This window comes from Chiloscyllium punctatum, chromosome 17 (assembly GCF_047496795.1).
Source record: "Chiloscyllium punctatum isolate Juve2018m chromosome 17, sChiPun1.3, whole genome shotgun sequence".
Taxonomy (NCBI): Eukaryota; Metazoa; Chordata; class Chondrichthyes; order Orectolobiformes; family Hemiscylliidae; genus Chiloscyllium; species Chiloscyllium punctatum.
In genome coordinates, this window is record NC_092755.1 from 71,487,470 (window position 1) to 71,504,400 (window position 16,931).

Below are 16,931 nucleotides of genomic sequence, written 5' to 3' on the forward strand. Positions count from 1 at the left end.
CCGACTTGCTTTTGTAGCTATGTGTTTAAGTGATTAGTCCAGTTACATTTTAGATCACTAGTAACCCCTCAGAATGTTGATTGTGGAGGATTCAACAATAGAAGTGCCAATGTATGTCAACAAGTAATTTTTTTGTTGGAGAGTTTCATTGCCTGGCACTTATCCCAAGTCTGAATGTTGTCTCGTTCTTACCACATTCAGGCAAAATCTGATGTAATGGTGTTACAGTTGAATAAAGGTAATTATGAGGGCATGAGAGAGGAACTGACTAAAATAGACTGGAAGCAGAGGCTAACCGGGAAGACACTAGAGCAAAAATGGCAGGAGTTTGTAGGTATAATTGAGGACACTGTACAGAGGTTCATTCCCAAGAAAAGAAAGATTAACCGGGGAGGGATTAGACAACCTTGGCTGACAAAGGAAGTCAGGAAATGTATTAAAGAAAAAGAGAGATCCTATAAAGTGGCTAAGAACAGTGGGAAATCAGAAGATTGGGAAGGATACAAAAGCAAACAGAGGATAACAAAGAGTGTAATAAGAAATGAGAGGATCAAATATGAAGGTAGGCTAGCCAGTAATATTAGAAATAATAGTAAAAGTTTCTTTCAGTACATAAGAAACAAACGACAGGCAAAAGTAGACATTGGGCCACTTCAAACTGATGCAGGGAGCCTAGTGATGGGAGATAAGGAAATAGCAGGAGAACTTAACAAGTACTTTGCGTCAGTTTTCACAGTGGAAGACATGAGTAATATCCCAAAAATTAAAGGGTGTCACGGGGCTGAGTTGAGTATGGTTGCCATTACGAAAGAGATAGTGCTAGAAAAGTTAAAAAGTCTTAAAATTGATAAATCTCCTGGCCCCGATGGGATACACCCTAGAGTTCTGAGAGAGGTTGCTGAGGAAATAGCAGAGGCATTGGTTGAGATCTTTCAAGAGTCACTGGAGTCAGGAAAGGTCCCGGATGATTGGAAGATGGCTGTAGTAACCCCCTTGTTCAAGAAAGGATCAAGGCAAAAGATGGAAAATTATAGGCCAATCAGCTTAACCTCGGTTGTTGGTAAAATTCTAGAATCCATCATTAAGGATGAGGTTTCTAAATTCATGGAAGAGCAGAGTCTGATTAGAACAAGTCAACATGGATTTAGTAAAGGGAGGTCATGCCTGACAAACCTGTTGGAATTTTTTGAAGAGGTAACAAGTAGGTTAGACCAGGGAAACCCAGTGGATGTGGTCTATCTGGACTTTCAAAAGGCCTTTGATAAGGTGCCACACGGGAGGCTGCTGAGCAAGGTGAGGGCCCATGGTGTTCGAGGTGAGCTGCTGGGATGGATTGAGGATTGGCTATCTAACAGAAGGCAGAGAGTTGGGATAAAAGGTTCTTTTTCAGAATGGCAGCCGGTGACGAGCGGTGTCCCGCAGGGTTCAGTGCTGGGGCCACAGCTGTTCGCATTATATATTAATGATTTGGATGAGGGAACCGGGGGCATTCTAGCGAAGTTTGCCGATGATACGAAGTTAGGTGGACAGGCAGGTAGTACTGAGGAAGTGGGGAGGCTACAGAAGGATCTAGACAGGTTGGGAGAGTGGTCCAGGAAATGGCTGATGGAATTTAACGTGAGCAAGTGCGAGGTCTTGCACTTTGGCAAAAAGAATATAGGAATGGACTACTTTCTAAATGGTGAGAAACTTAATAAAGCCAAAGCACAAAGGGATCTGGGAGTGCTAGTCGAGGATTCTCTAAAGGTAAACATGCAGGTTGAGTCTGTGATTAAGAAAGCGAATGCAATGTTGTCTCTTATCTCAAGAGGGTTGGAATATAAAAGCAGAGATGTACTACTAAGACTTTATAAAGCTCTGGTTAGGCCCCATTTGGAGTACTGTGTCCAGTTTTGGTCCCCACACCTCAGGAAGGACATACTGGCACTGGAACGTGTCCAGCGGAGATTCACACGGATGATCCCTGGAATGACAGGTCTAGCATATGAGGAACGGCTGAGGATACTGGGATTGTATTCGTTGGAGTTTAGAAGATTAAGGGGAGATCTAATAGAGACGTACAAAATAATACATGGCTTTGAAAAGGTGGATGCTAGAAAATTGTTTCTGTTAGGTGAGGAGACTAGGACCCGTGGACACAGCCTTAGAATTAGAGGGGGTCATTTCAGAACGGAAATGCGGAGACATTTCTTCAGCCAGAGAGTGGTGGGCCTGTGGAATTCATTGCCACGGAGTGCAGTGGAAGCCGGGACGCTAAATGTCTTCAAGGCCGAGATTGATAGGTTCTTGTTGTCTAGAGGAATTAAGGGCTACGGGGAGAACGCTGGCAAGTGGAGCTGAAATGTGCATCAGCCATGATTGAATGGCGGAGTGGACTCGATGGGCCGAATGGCCTTACTTCCGCTCCTATGTCTTATGGTCTTATGGTCTTATGATTCAGTAGCTGAGGAGCTAGGATGGGGACTGAACTCTGCAATTGGCAGCAAACATCTGCTTGGATTTTTGGCAGATCTAGTTCCTTGAAATTGGTGAGAATTTTGAAGGTTTGGCTGAGCTAGTTGTACCTCTGTTGTGTCCGAATCAGGTGGCTATTTTGAAGCCAATTGATCTGTTCGGTTTTAGACGTTTACTACATTGTAGGTGTTCAATACAACTGAATAGCTTAGGCCATGTTGGAAGGTGGTTTAGAGCCAATCATGTTACTCTGGGTCTCCACTCACAAGGGCCAGACTAAGTATGAATGGTGGGTACCCTTCCTAAAGGTCATGGGTAAACCAAATATTTTCTTTAATGAAAATTTGGTAGCTTTGTGGTTACCATTGTTGATAGGAGCTTTTTATTGTAGATTTTTAAAAATTAACTAAATCTACATTCCACAGTTTTTATGGTGGGGTTTGGACTTAGCTCTCTGAATTATTGATCTGGGCTTCAGGATTTATGTGTACATAACATACTGCTTTGAAACTGTATCCTCAATTTTAATTTTAGTAATCATTTGATTATGTTTAACTTGCTCTCATGTGAAACATTTTGGATGTTGTATGAGCTTATGGCTTGGGCTTTGAATTGAGAGTCAGGAACAGTGAAGGGAAGCATGTTGGGGAAATAAAAGCTTGGCTGGAAAGAGAAAAGTGGAGGGGTTTAAAAAGTAACTCTAGAGATAGGGATAAGGCACTTAAAAAAACAAGTTATAGTAAACGAGGTAACAATTAATGAAGGCATTATTTGGCTTTCGAGCCTGCTTTGTCATGGATTAAGATCATGGCTAATCTTCTGTGTGCACTCGACCTTCCTGTGCTATCACATCCCTTAATTCCATTAGCATTCAAAAGGCTTATTAAACTCTATCATGAATATCTTAAATGACTGAGTATCATAGATTCCCTGGGTTAAAGAATTCCAAAGATTCATAACACTTTGAGTGAAGAAATTTCTCCACTTCTCAGTACTAAAGGTGAGTAGTTTTATTTTGTATCTGTAATCCTGGATTTGAGATTTCCCAACCAGGAAAGAAAACATTTTCTCAGCATTTATCCTCTCAAAGCCCCTTGAGAATTGTCTCTGTTTCAATTAAACCACTTCTAATTCTTTAAACTCCAGGGAATGTAACCATAGTCTATTCAATCTCTCATGGCCCATCCCAGAAACTAACATAGTGAATCTCTGTTACATTCTGCCCAGATCCTAATGCTCTCCTAAAGCAGTTTTCAATAAAAGGTTAACTTCAGAGATGAAGTTTGGCCATGAGCTAGCAATTTTTAGGGATAAATATCCTTCTTAAACTTGGTTTAGATATGGAAGTTGGACAGTATTTCAGGTCAGCAGATGGTCGTGTCTCTCCACATTGCTAAACAATTTAATGTGTTTTCTTTGTTAATTACTTTGATATTGCCAATAAGCCTGTCTGGCTGACTGCCATTTAGAAGGGTTGCATTGCAGATTTGCCATTTCTCTATTCATTTTCTAGTCAGCTTTGATTTTTTTTTGCACTCATTTTCTAATGAACAGTTCTAATAAACAATGTGGCTGTTTGATGAAGTTGTTTTTAACATTGTGTCAGTTTGAAAGTGTTTCAGTAATGCCCATATATCTCCAGGAGTTGCAGTGAGGAAACTATTTGCCATATTCTACATTTGCAAAGCCGTGTTGTGCTCAAACTGTATAAAACAAAGTGGGTCTTTGACTGTGTTTGATCAGTTCAGAGACTGATCGACTGATCGCCTTGTCAACCCACTAAAGAGAGGGACTTCTATAGTGGCTGAACAGGAAGAAGCTTTTCAGTGGATTAAAGGCTTCTTTTAGCCCTATTTTAAAACTGGTGTAACTTTATGACTAATACCAAGAAAATGTTACTGAAGCATGTATTTGGGTAGATGTGAGAAAACTGTGCACTATTCTTGATTGTATCTTTGCACTTTGTCTTCCTGGTGTCAAAATAGCAGCTCATGATAACAGTTTTTGCCCAAAACCTTTAGCTCACTGTTTGTTCCCTGACTGAAGCCAGGATTTTTCAGTTTGCCCTTTGTTTCCAAAGGTCTTTTATGCTCCATGCACCAGCATAGAATTGTTGAGTGTTTTGAGCTTATGTTTGTGTTGGTAGCAAAAAGTAAATAAAATGCAACTGGGATAAAAAAAGATAAGAATAAAGAATGAAAATTGAAAATAAATGAGTTTGAAAGGACACTTGAAGCAGAGAGAAAATGGCTAACACAAAGGAGGCAACTGGAAAAAAATAAATGGAAGCGATGAGAGTTTAAAGAGTCAAACAAGAAAAGTTTGAAAGTAAGATAATGTGAAAGACATCCAGGGAAATCACACAAAAGAGTGGAAATGTGCGAAGTTAAAAGAGCAAATAGCAACAGGAGAACAGCAGCATCAGTTTACCGATAAGAAATCAAATGCCTGTATATCCAGTAAATTTTATGTTTTAATTAATTGCAAGACATGATTTCAAATGCAAACCTGAAACATACTGTAATTCACCATCATAGTAGACTGAAAAGGGATAGATCTTGGGATAGTAGAACATATTTCAGAAACATAAATATGTCATGAAACAGCTCTGAGTCATGCAGTGACTTCATTGGAGATTTGGTGTATTTACAGTAGATTGGCAAAGGCTCCAGTATAAATTTGGAACTTTCAGTAACATATATTAAGTAATATATTAAGTGCATAGGGGAGGCTTTCATCATTCCACATCATCTGTGGAACATCATCTTCATAACAACTGCTGTTGAATTTACCTGACATTACATTATCAAGGCCAACATCACAAGTGTGATTTTGAGGCACAAGGAGGCATTCCCTGCCATCCACCTTGATCATGTGTGTATCTGCTTGATATCTGGACAGCTCACTGACAGTAATCCAAAACATCATAGCTTTTGAAGAAGGAACATATAGCTAGAGATTCAGCAGATCTCGGGAGCAAGGCTGGATGGTGGTTCAATGGTTAACATTACTGTCTCACAACGCCAGGGATCCGGGTTCATTTCCACCCTCAGGTAACTGTGTGGAGTTTGCACATTCTTCATGTGTCTGCATGGGTTTATTCTGGATGCTCTGGTTTCCTCACATGGTCCAGAAATGTTTAGGTTAGGTGGATTGGCCGTGATAAATTATCTAGGGATGTGCAGGCTAGGTGGATTAGCTATGGGAAATGCAGGGTTACAGGGGTAGTGAAGGGAGATGGGTCTGGGTGAGATGCTCTTTGAAGGGTTATTGTTAGCCTCAATAGGCCAAATTCCACACTGTATGGATTCTATTAGCAAGCAAGCTCTTACCTTATATTAACTCCAAACCTTACTCTTTCCTTACATTAATCCTATGACCTCTCATACCTACACATGGGAGGCCCAAAACTGGAAAATTGGAGGTACCCCTTTCTTCACAGTCATAATGCAGCTCAAATTCACTGTACCTGTTTGGTCCACCAGAAGGAACCCAGAGGAAAACTTTGCATGGTTATTCAGATGTTGTTGTGATATAAGAAGGGTCGTAGAGTTCAAAATACATTTTTTATAATAATCTTTGGCTGGAATATGATAGGACCATAACAGTAGGCATAGCAAGGGAAAATATGGACCAGGGATTCCTGCGTGTGATTGTTGTCTATGGCCCAAACTGAAAAGAGTGCCTCTGTATAGATGTTGAGTAAGAACAGTCTGTAGCTCAGTGGTGCTGCCCTTATGATGAAACAGAGTGGCAGCTGTTATTGTTTAAGTTTGCAGGCAAATTGGAACCTGGCTGATAGATAGCAAGGCTGTCACCACTCTTGGCACCAGGTCCTAGCCTCAATCACCAGCGTCAGAAGAGGAGCAAGAAATTCAGAAGTAAAAGTAATTTATTTTTATTGTGCATGCTATGTTATAAAGAAGGAAGAGCGATTTGCATTTATCTTGTTATACTATCATGTCTTAGGCCATTCTGTGAATTCCATAGCCCAGTAAATTACTTTTAAATTGAAGTGTTATGGGAACAAAGATTGCAGCTGATTTGGAGTGCATCCAAATTCTAAAGAGTATAAAGGATAAATAGTCAGTCAATCAGTTTTTGCTGGTAATAGCAGAGGGAACAATGCTGGCCATGACAAATACTATACAGTTTCAAAATATATTATTTTAAGAACATAGAACATAGAAAAATACAGCGCTGTACAGGCCCTTTGGCCCTCGATGTTGCGCTGATCCAAGCCCACCTAACCTACACTAGCCCACTATCCTCCATATGTCTATCCAATGCCCGTTTAAATGCCCATAAAGAGGGAGAGTCCACCACTGCTACTAGCAGGGCATTCCATGAACTCACGACTCGCTGAGTAAAGACTCTACCCCTAACATCTGTCCTATACCTACCACCCCTTAATTTAAAGCTATGCCCCCTCGTAATAGCTGACTCCATACGTGCATATCCATTATCTAAGAGACAAGTACAGTTATGTTCCAAAAGAGGAGGGTCACATTTATCTGTTGCTTGACTGATCTTTGCAGGTTGATGCAGCATTCACACAGCAGGTGAAAGCCAAGGTCAAGAGGTAAGCTAATTTTAACTTTTTTGAATTGAATGAGCAAGTATTCATTTCTGTAATGCCAGCTTCTCTGAAATATTTTATTTGTCTTTTATTGTTGATCCCACATTGGAATCGTGTTTCTGTTCTAAAACATTGCGGTAAAGAAAAAAAACATGGTTTGTTGCTAACTTGATTGATGGAATAATTAGTTATTTTTGAGAAATTGAGAAAAAGAGAAATTCACACTGGTACAGCAAATTTTTATGCTTGCCTTTATTGGTCAGTGCAGAGTATAGGAGTTGGGAGGTCTTGCTGCAGCTCTACAGGAGATTGATTAGGCCACTATAGAAATACTGCATTCAATTCTGGTCTCCCTGCTATGGGAAGGATATTGTGAAATGTGAAAGAATTCAGAAAAGATTTACATGGATGTTGCCAGGATTGGATGATTTGAGCCATAGGAAAAGGCTCAATAGACTGGGGTATTTTCCTTGGAGCATCGGAGGCTGAGGGGTGACTTTATAGAGGTCTATAAAATCATGAGGAGCATGGATAGGGTAAAAAGACAAGGTCTATTCCCCAGGGTGGGCAAGTCCAAAACCAGAGGGCATAGGTTTAAGGTGAGAGGGGAAAGATTTAAAAGGGACTGAAGGGACAACTTATTCACTCAAAGGGTGGTATGTGTATGGAACAAGCTGCCACAGGAAGTGGTTGAGGCTGGTATAATTACAACATTTAAAAGCCATCTGGATAGGTATATAAATTGAAAGGGTTTCAAGGGATCTCAGCCAAGTGCTGGCAAATGGGGTTAGATTCATTAAGGGTATCTGGTGGGCATGGACAAGTTGGACCAAAGGGTCTGTTTCCATGCTGAACATCTCTATGACTCTCCAAATGAAAACATAGAAATTCTGATAAGTTCAGATCAGTATTCTATTCCTTAACCATATTATTCATGACCTTGGAGTGCTTAATAGTTATTCAAAATAGATATAGCCTTTCATGATCCAGCACTGTCATTTCTCACCTTAATGATTTAAAGGGCACAAAAATTGTTCCAGATTTCAAGAAAACTAAATCAAAATCACAATCACAAATAGAAGTTAACTGATTATAAAATCTTTTGTTGACATGCAATATTTGCATTTGATTCAATGAAGATTAAACATAATTTTTTTTTGTTATTTTATAGTGCTTCTGGGGTCTATCTAGTTTCAGAGAAGCCTCAGGAAGAACTGCAAGCTGCCATGAGGGATTCTTTTGCTGTTGTAAATAGCTCTATCTCTGAAGGAATGTCTTCTACTATTCTCGAGGTTCTTATTTTCTGAAATACCTAATTTTCTTTCATAAACAAATATGTTTTTATTAATTTCGCTAACTTAAATGATTTAGTTTTTTTAACATTTCAACTATAACATCAGTAGATGTGTATTCTAAGGTTAGTTGTGACATAGAACTTAGGTGTTTTTAGAGCTAAATGGATTTCTTTTATATAAGGAAACATAAAATGCACATTTAGCTGTGGGAAAACATCAGTAATGTTACGAAGAAATTTATTGACCAGTTTCTGACCGGGACGTAGTGTGTTGTGACTTATAATCTGTACAGGATAAAATTGGGAAAGATTCAAAATAAATTCAGTTTACTTTTATTTCATTTGCTTTGCTAAGATGACTGGCACGTGTTTCCTCTTTTTTTTGAATGGGGTTTGTTGTATTTAGGCGATGGACCTTAATGTTCCAGTGCTGGCAAGAAATATATCTGGAAACAGAGCCATAGTAAAACACGAACACACAGGACTTCTCTTCTTCGATCCACCAGTAAGTAATGAACAATTTAAATAGGACAAGAGGAATCTTATGCTCTGATTATGGTGCCAAGGCATGGTCAAATTGGCTCAGAAATCATCCACGGTTCAACCCAAAGCTTGTAATGCATTCCATCTGACTCAAATGAGTCAATCAGTACTAAATTAGAGTTTGAATTTACACTGATGCTATATGACTGGAGCTGTAAATACACTTGATTGCCACACCCCCGTCTTGAAGTCTTCCAATATATTTAGTTTCTGAAATAAAAATGCTGTAATTTTCCCCCAACCCCCACAAGCATTGACCTTTTGGTTATGAAGTAATTGTGACATTAGTGATTTAGCTAATGCAAAATTTTCATAGAATGCCTACCGTGTGGAATCAGGGCATTAGGCCCAACAAGTCCACAACAACCCTCCGAAGAGTATCCTACCAAGATCCATTCCCCTAACCTATTACTCTACATTTCCCAATGCACCTAGCCGACACATTCCTGAACACTATGGGCAATTTAGCATTGCCAATTCACCTAAGCTGCACATCTTTGGATTGTGGGAGGAAACCAAAGCACCCAGAGGAAACCCACGCAGACCAGGGAGAATGTGCAGACTCCACTCAGACAGTCGACCGAGGGTGAAATCAAACCCAGATCCCTGGTGCTGTGGGGCAGAAGTGTTAACCACTGTGTCACCGTGCCACCACGCCACACCCAAGAGATCCTGGAATTTCAATATAATTTATTAACAATGCTAAATTTCTACTTAACAAAACCATAACACAACACTTGTGTAATTAATAGCACATTTGGATTTGAGAGAAATACATAAAGCTTTCAGTATTAATTCTTGGATGACCTAAACGTCTTAAAAATCAGATTATTTTGCCAGAAGATCCTGGGTAATGACGATGCAGTTAAGTGAATACTGACAAAACTGCTGATTATGTTTTATTTAAATAGATTTCTTCTGATTAAAATTATTTTATGCATAATTTAAATATTCTGTTAATCTGAGCCATTCTTGTGCTAATTTATCATAAATTACATTTCACAATACAGCCATACCTTGGGGTACAAATGTCCTAAATTTAATTAATGGGGTGAGCCACAGTCTGCCTTAGAAAAAGATGCAATAAAGGTTCACTAGAGTGATTCCTGACGATAAGACATTTATCACATGAGGCAAGATTGAGTAAAATGGAATTGCATTCTCTATAATTTCAAGAATGAGTTGATCTAATTGAATTTGACTAAGATGCTGAGACAGTTTAACAGGATCGTTGTTGAAAGCTACTTTGCCTGGTTGGAAATTCCAGAAAAGGGTAATCTTTCCAGGATAAGGGGTTGACAATTGAGAAAAAAAACTTACTTAATGAGTTGTGAACCTTTAGAATTCTGTCGCCTTAAGATGCTGTGGATACTCAATCTCTGAGTATATTGAAGGCTGAAATTGATAAATCTTTGGACTCTTAAGGGAATCAATGCATCTAAGGAATCAAATTGAGGAAGTGGAATTGAGATCAAAGATCGGCCATGGTCTTAACAAATGACAGAGCAGGCCCGAAGAGGCATACAGCCTATTACTGCTAATCTTACTTCTTATGTCCTTAACTTGCTGGTGAATTTGCACTGCACTCCTTCAAAGGTCAATTTCTACAATGTAGAGCCTTGTTTTAACAGAAAATCAGTTGTGTGGCTGTTGAATTTTGATTAAGAAACTAGTTATTTACAAACATCCAGGTTTCCTGCATACTTTTTCTCTTGTATTCGTAGGAGTGCATTATGTTAATTTGAAAAATTCGATAAAACAATATAGAATTTTTTGTCAGATACGTTTATCAAAGAAACTTTTAAAAAGCCCATTTAAGACTTGATAATTTACAATACAACATTAATTTTTCAGCATTGTTGCACACTGAGAAATTCTTCATTTTCCAAAGTACTTTATTCTACAAAGTAGTGCTTGTACAAATCAAACAGAAATTCATCTGTACATTTAAGTGGAGAATTTGATGGCATTATGCTCTGTTTCTTTTTCTCTGTCTTCCCATTCTTTACCCTGGTACTTTGGACTGTTTTTATTTTAGGTGAAATAAAATTGAAGAAAATATAATTAACCCTGGCCGGAATATTCTTACTGGTATTTGGAAACTGGACAAAAGAAAATTTGCTAATGATTGCAGCTTTGTTTTATAATAGCATTTTCTAGGAAACAAAGTGCAACACAGAATAAACTGGTTTTTAAACTAATGCTTGATCTATATATAGCTTCCGCCAGGCTAGGTATATTATTGGTGTAACAGTGACTGAGGTCTAATCCTACTCTTACCTCTTGCTCTCCTATTATAGGCAACACATTCGTACAATTGGAAAAAAAAGTTGATCTATCATTTAACGGTTGTTATATTTGCTAAAACACCTTCTAACTTATTTTAACAGTCAAATCCCTCTCCTAACTTCACAGAGAAACATTTATTCAAGGTATTTTCTAATCAATCTATTTATAGATGTTATTCACATCACTGGAACAGATGGAACTTGAACCAATGTCTTTGGGTAAGGATACTACTGTGTCACAAGAGCCCTCCAAAATATTAATTCAGTTGTTCTTTTAATTGCATTGTGTGAGCTGTAGCCTACTTCAATTAAATTGTTCCCTTTTGACATAGTTACAACTACAGCGAAAGATGTCAATACAACTAGAAATATAAGCGTAACAGATCTATTAGCTGAAGAAATGTTATCTTTCTCAAGTGCTCTAGATTGGCTTCCTGCTAGTCACATTGAATGTATACCTTGCTTATTGTAGAACCCAGAACTGTTCTGCAGTTAAGAGTCAATCAGGGTTCATATTGGATAATGTTGGCTGAATTGCAAGTTTACTATAGCAATTAAGAATCAAAGACCAATGACTGCTGACTAGGGTGTCATTAAACCACTCAAATTTGCCCTCAGTGAGCAGCTCATCTGCTCAGTTTTAACAGAGAAATTATTGAAAAGTAGCCAAACCAGAAGATGGTGAAATTCTATGCTGATTACACGTTGTCATTGACTGTGCCATGAAGTTGCTGGTAATTGTCAGGTAAAACCAGGCTGATCATTTCAGTCCACTGCTGCAGTGTAATTAATATTGATGCTGAGGCATCAGGGACTGATGCAGCTATTTCTGCTAGGCATCCATTCCTGCAGGAATGGTGATACAGGAATGGCCTGTTTTATCCAGCTTTCTGAATCTTGGCTGGAGAATCGTGCTGACCTTGTTTGAAACACATATTTGCTCCTGGCCAAGTTAATATCAAAATCTTTTGAATGGGTCTCATTGATACTAATTTTCTTTCAGTTAAGATAGTTACTAGCCTTCATGTCAACACAAAAGGTTAGTAAGCTACGAATACTAGTAATGAATAACAATGATCTTGCTTAGCATGTGGACATGGTAGTTTTGAAGCTACATATTCCCTTTGCTCAGGACTGCAATTAGGCTCTTTCTGTGTTCACGAATGAAAGTACTGAATTTACAGCAATCACCTCATCTTAAAAGTGTAATTTAGAACAAAGAAAATTACAGCACAGGAACAGGCCCTTCAGCCCTCCAAGCCTGTGCCGAACCAGACCCTCTATCTAAGCCTGTCCCCTATTTTCCAAGGATCTGAATCCCTTTGCTCCCTGCCCATTCATGTATCAGTCTAGCTACATCTTAAATGACGCTAATGTGCTAGCATCTACTACCTCTGCTGGCAATGTGTTATAGGTACTCACCACCCTCTGCGTAAAGAAGTTTCCACGCATATCTCCCTTCAACTTTTCCCCTCTCACCTTGAACTCGTGACTGCTAGTAATTGAGTCCCCCCTCTGAGAAAAAGCTTCTTGCTATCCACCCCATCTGTACCTCTCATAATTTTGTAGATGTCAATGAGGTACCCCCTTCAACTTCCGTCTTTCTAATGAAAATAATCTCTATCTACTCAACCTCTCTTCATAGCTCGTACCCTCCATACGAGGCAACATCCTGCTGAACCTCCTCTGCACCCTCTCCAAAGCATCCACATCCTTTTTGATAGTGTGGTGACCAGAACTGTACACAGTATTCAAAATGTGGCTGAACCAAAGTCCTATACAACTGTAAGATAACCTGCCAACTCTGGTACTCAGTACCCTATTCAATGAAGGAAAGCATACTGTATGCCTTCTAGACCACTCTGTCGACCTGCGTTGACACCTTCAGGATACAATGGACCTGAACACCAAGATTTCTCTCTACATTAATTTTCCCCAGGGCTTTTCCATCTACCCTAGAGTTTGCTCTAGAATTGGATCTTCCAAAATGCATCACTTCCTATTTGCCTGGATTGAACTTCATCTGCCATTTCTCTGCCCAACTGTCCAATCTATCTATATTCTGCTGCATTCCCTGACAGTCTCCTTCACTATCTCCTACTCCACCAATCTTAGTGTCATCTGCAAACTTGCTAATCAGACCAGCTATACCTTCCTCCAAATCATTTATGTCTATCACAAACAACAGAAATGATCCCTGTGGTACACCATTGGTCATGGTTCTCTATTTTGAGAAACTCCATTCCACTACTACTCTCTGTCTCCTGTTGCCCAGCCAGTTCTTTATCCATTTAGCTAGTACACCCTGGACCCCATGCGACTTTACTTTCTCCATCAGCCTACCATAGGCAACCTTATCAAATGCTTTACTGAAGGCCATATATATGAAATCTACAGCCCTTCCCTCATCAAACATTTAGTCTTGTAACTATCTATTCATGTAATCATGAATTTGCTTTACTGTTGCAATATTTTCTAATCTAAATAGATTTTGAGTACATGTTTCCTTCATAAAATTAGAGTTTTAGCCTCTGGCATCGTGGGAATGTTTGACCATGTGGCACTAATTTTCAAAGCTGAAGTGATTTTACATCAATTTAATTATGTTTGTGTAACTGTAGTAGCTATTCTATCATAGCAGCGTTGCACACACAATCATTATATGACAAATCAAATAATTGTTTTTGATCGATTCATTGGAGAATATTTTGCTCTTTTCTAAATAGTGTAATGGAAGTTTTAGTGACCACCTGAATCAGGAGAATGGACATCTGGACCTTTTATTTATTAGAGTATTTGAAAGGGGGTATCACCAACCATGTTGCATTTCCTCAGAAATGTCAGCCTTTGGAGAAGTTTATATTATTTTTGAGCACATAATCCTGGCTAATAATCTACAGTAGTGTCCTCCAAATGCAGGAAAAGAGATCAGATAATATTAGTTTGGAGGAGCACTGGTTATTTTAAAATAACTAAATAAATCATCCAAACAAACTGGGCTGAATTTGAACTCAGGACATAGAAGGAGGCTGTTGGGGAAAAAAATCCAATAGTCCCAGAGTTGAAAGAGTAACATTTTACCCCAATTATCTAGTTCCCAAATAAAATTCTAACAAAATCAATCTTGTTCTTCTATTTCAACCTATTTTATCTACCATATTTCATAATTGTGAAAAGTACATGAAGGTCAAGAATACTTTCACTTCTGTCATGAAGAAAATGGGACAGAGAAGTCTTTGCTTTTCTTTGACTTTGTGAAAGGATTTGAAGAGAGTTCTTTAGAAGAATAAAGATTCTCAGTGGGATAGAAAAAGTGAGCTCAATAATAAGATATGTCAGGGCTGCAGGGCAAGGAGGTGCAGAGTAAAATATAGGCAGGCATCACTCTTCACAGGGAGATGATTAACAATAGATCAGTTGTCAAAGCGAGTGACGAAGGTCAAGGCACAACTTCTTAAACAAACAACTGCTCTCTAAGCAGAAAACAGTAGGATCTTTAAAATTAAACAAAGAAATCTGAAACACAAACTGATGTTGCCAGAGGAACTCAGCAGGTCTGACAGCATCTGTGTAGAGAAAGCAGAGTTAACATTTAAGAACACAGAAGGATTTACATTATGCAAGGGTGGAATGCCTTCTTGCCACGCACTTACCTTGTACAGTTGTTAACCAAATTATTTCTTAAAATGTACTGTCTGGTAGGAATGTTTGTCATGCAGAGCTTCAGGAAAATAAAGCTTTTTATTGTTAGCACAAATGCAGAGGTCACTCACTTCTTCTGTAAATTGTTGAACAAATGTGCTGGTCATTTTCCAGTTCCTATGTGGTATTAAATGATTGCAAGAGATCAGTGTCTTCTCAGTTAACCTCGGCTTTCATGTTGAATTGTGAGAAACTGTCTATTAAATACTGTCAGATAAAGCCATTTGGTTTAAATTTGCTGAGAAATATTTTTTACTTGCCCATATTGCTATTGTACAAAAGCATTGAATTATAGAATTATTACAACACAGGTGAAGGCCATTCAGTCCATCAAGCCCATAGCAACTGTCTGTAAGAGCAGTTTATGTAATTCCACTTCACTGTCTTTGTCCTGCATGTATCCCCTACAATTTATTTATCTTCAGGTGCCTATCCAATTACCTTATGAAAGCCACAATTGATCCTGCCTTTACCACATTATCAGGCAGTTAATTCCAACTTGAAATTACTCTGTGTAAGAAAAATATTTTCTTCATGTCACCTTTGATTCTTTTGTCAATCACTTGAAACCTGCAACTTCTGGTTCTTGACCTTGAGCTTGACCAATGTGAGCTTAAGGGCAACTAGGGATGGACAATAAATGCTGACCAGCCAGCGATGCCCATGTCCTTCTAGAGAATTAACCACTCTGTTTAGACTTCTCATGGTTTTAAACACCCCAGTCAAATTTCCACCCAACCTTCCTTCCGTAGCAAGAACAATCCCGGTTCTCCAATCTGCCCATGCAGCTGAAATCCCTCATCCCTGGAGCCATCCACTGAAATGTTTTCTGCATTCTTAATGAAGTCCTCACAAACTTCATAAAGAAGGTTTCCCAAAGGAGTAGAGGACGGGACCCAAGTGATGTCACAAGCTGACATTTTGGGGTCCTGAGCTTTGCTGCAGCAATGGCCGTGATGAAGCTTCGACCCTAACAGGTCTGTACTCTTGTAGCCTGTTGTCCCCACTCTGACAGGTCTCACTGAGGGGGCGTGGTCATTTTGAAGCTTTGATGTGGGGACAAAGAGAGAAAAAAAATTGAGAAACATTGTCCAAAAGCCTGGTGCCAAGAATCTAATACTGCATTATCACATATTGTTACTCTCACACATTAATGAAACATATTTTCACACAAACTTGAAATGATATAGAAATGTTACAATTAATTTGTTACATCATAATAAATGTTACAAAAGATATTGCAATCTATTCTCAGGTTCAGATGACTAGGCTAACCTATCTGCTTTACTCTGACCTCAACCGAACCTTTTTCCAGATTTAAACTTGCAGATTTCAGTTCTTTCATTTTAGAATTTTTTCAAATGTCTGTATGTAATAGCATTTCTTAACTATTGCATAGAAATAGTGTAGATTATTAACTTACAAATAAGTAATTATTTTAAATAGAGGAATATACGTGCATTAACTGAACTAAATGCAAACAGAAGGAATGCTTATTTTTTTCATTTGTAAAATAGGTTCAGTTTAGCAAGTAAACAAAACTCAACTTGATCTTATTTAAACTCAATCTCAATTAATAATTAGGACCTGAATTACCTTGAAGTTTCACCTAGTCTTCTGCTCTAACTGCAACAGCAAATGGCTGAAGAAGGGTGCTGTTCCACAGTTTATAAGAGTTCCTGAACACACTGTCAATCCACCCTTTTCCATGAGTTCTGACAAACTCTTCCCATTCAATTGTATTTCCTGGCTAGGAGTTTTGGATGTAACAAATCTCCCTCACCAAATCTGGAGCCCATTTGTACTAATGCATTAACAGTTCAGACTATCAACTCATAATCTGACTGCAGGTTTCTTTATTCTGTTCTTGTGTCATTTTGTTTTCATATTCTTTCGTAGTATTTCTTATTTTATTCAGTTTTCCAAGTCTTTCACGAGTTCTGGGCATCACTGGCAGGTCCAGCATTTCCTTCTTATCCCTAATTACTCATGCGAAGGTGTTGGTAGGCTGTCTTCTGTACCCATTGTAGCATGGGTCATTCCACATCATTGTTAGGACGGAAGTTTCAGG

General features: G+C 38.7%; 1 protein-coding gene across 2 annotated transcripts in view; it reads left to right on the forward strand.

The window, feature by feature from the left end:
• glt1d1 (glycosyltransferase 1 domain containing 1) overlaps positions 1 to 16,931 on the forward strand; it is a 99,058-nt gene that overhangs the window by 58,500 nt on the left and 23,627 nt on the right. For both annotated transcript variants that reach the window (XM_072587402.1, XM_072587403.1), the window contains 3 exons: positions 6,993 to 7,036; positions 8,205 to 8,325; positions 8,734 to 8,832. In XM_072587402.1, coding sequence (XP_072443503.1) covers positions 6,993 to 7,036; positions 8,205 to 8,325; positions 8,734 to 8,832 — 264 coding nt within the window. The remainder of the gene's footprint in view (positions 1 to 6,992; positions 7,037 to 8,204; positions 8,326 to 8,733; positions 8,833 to 16,931) is intronic.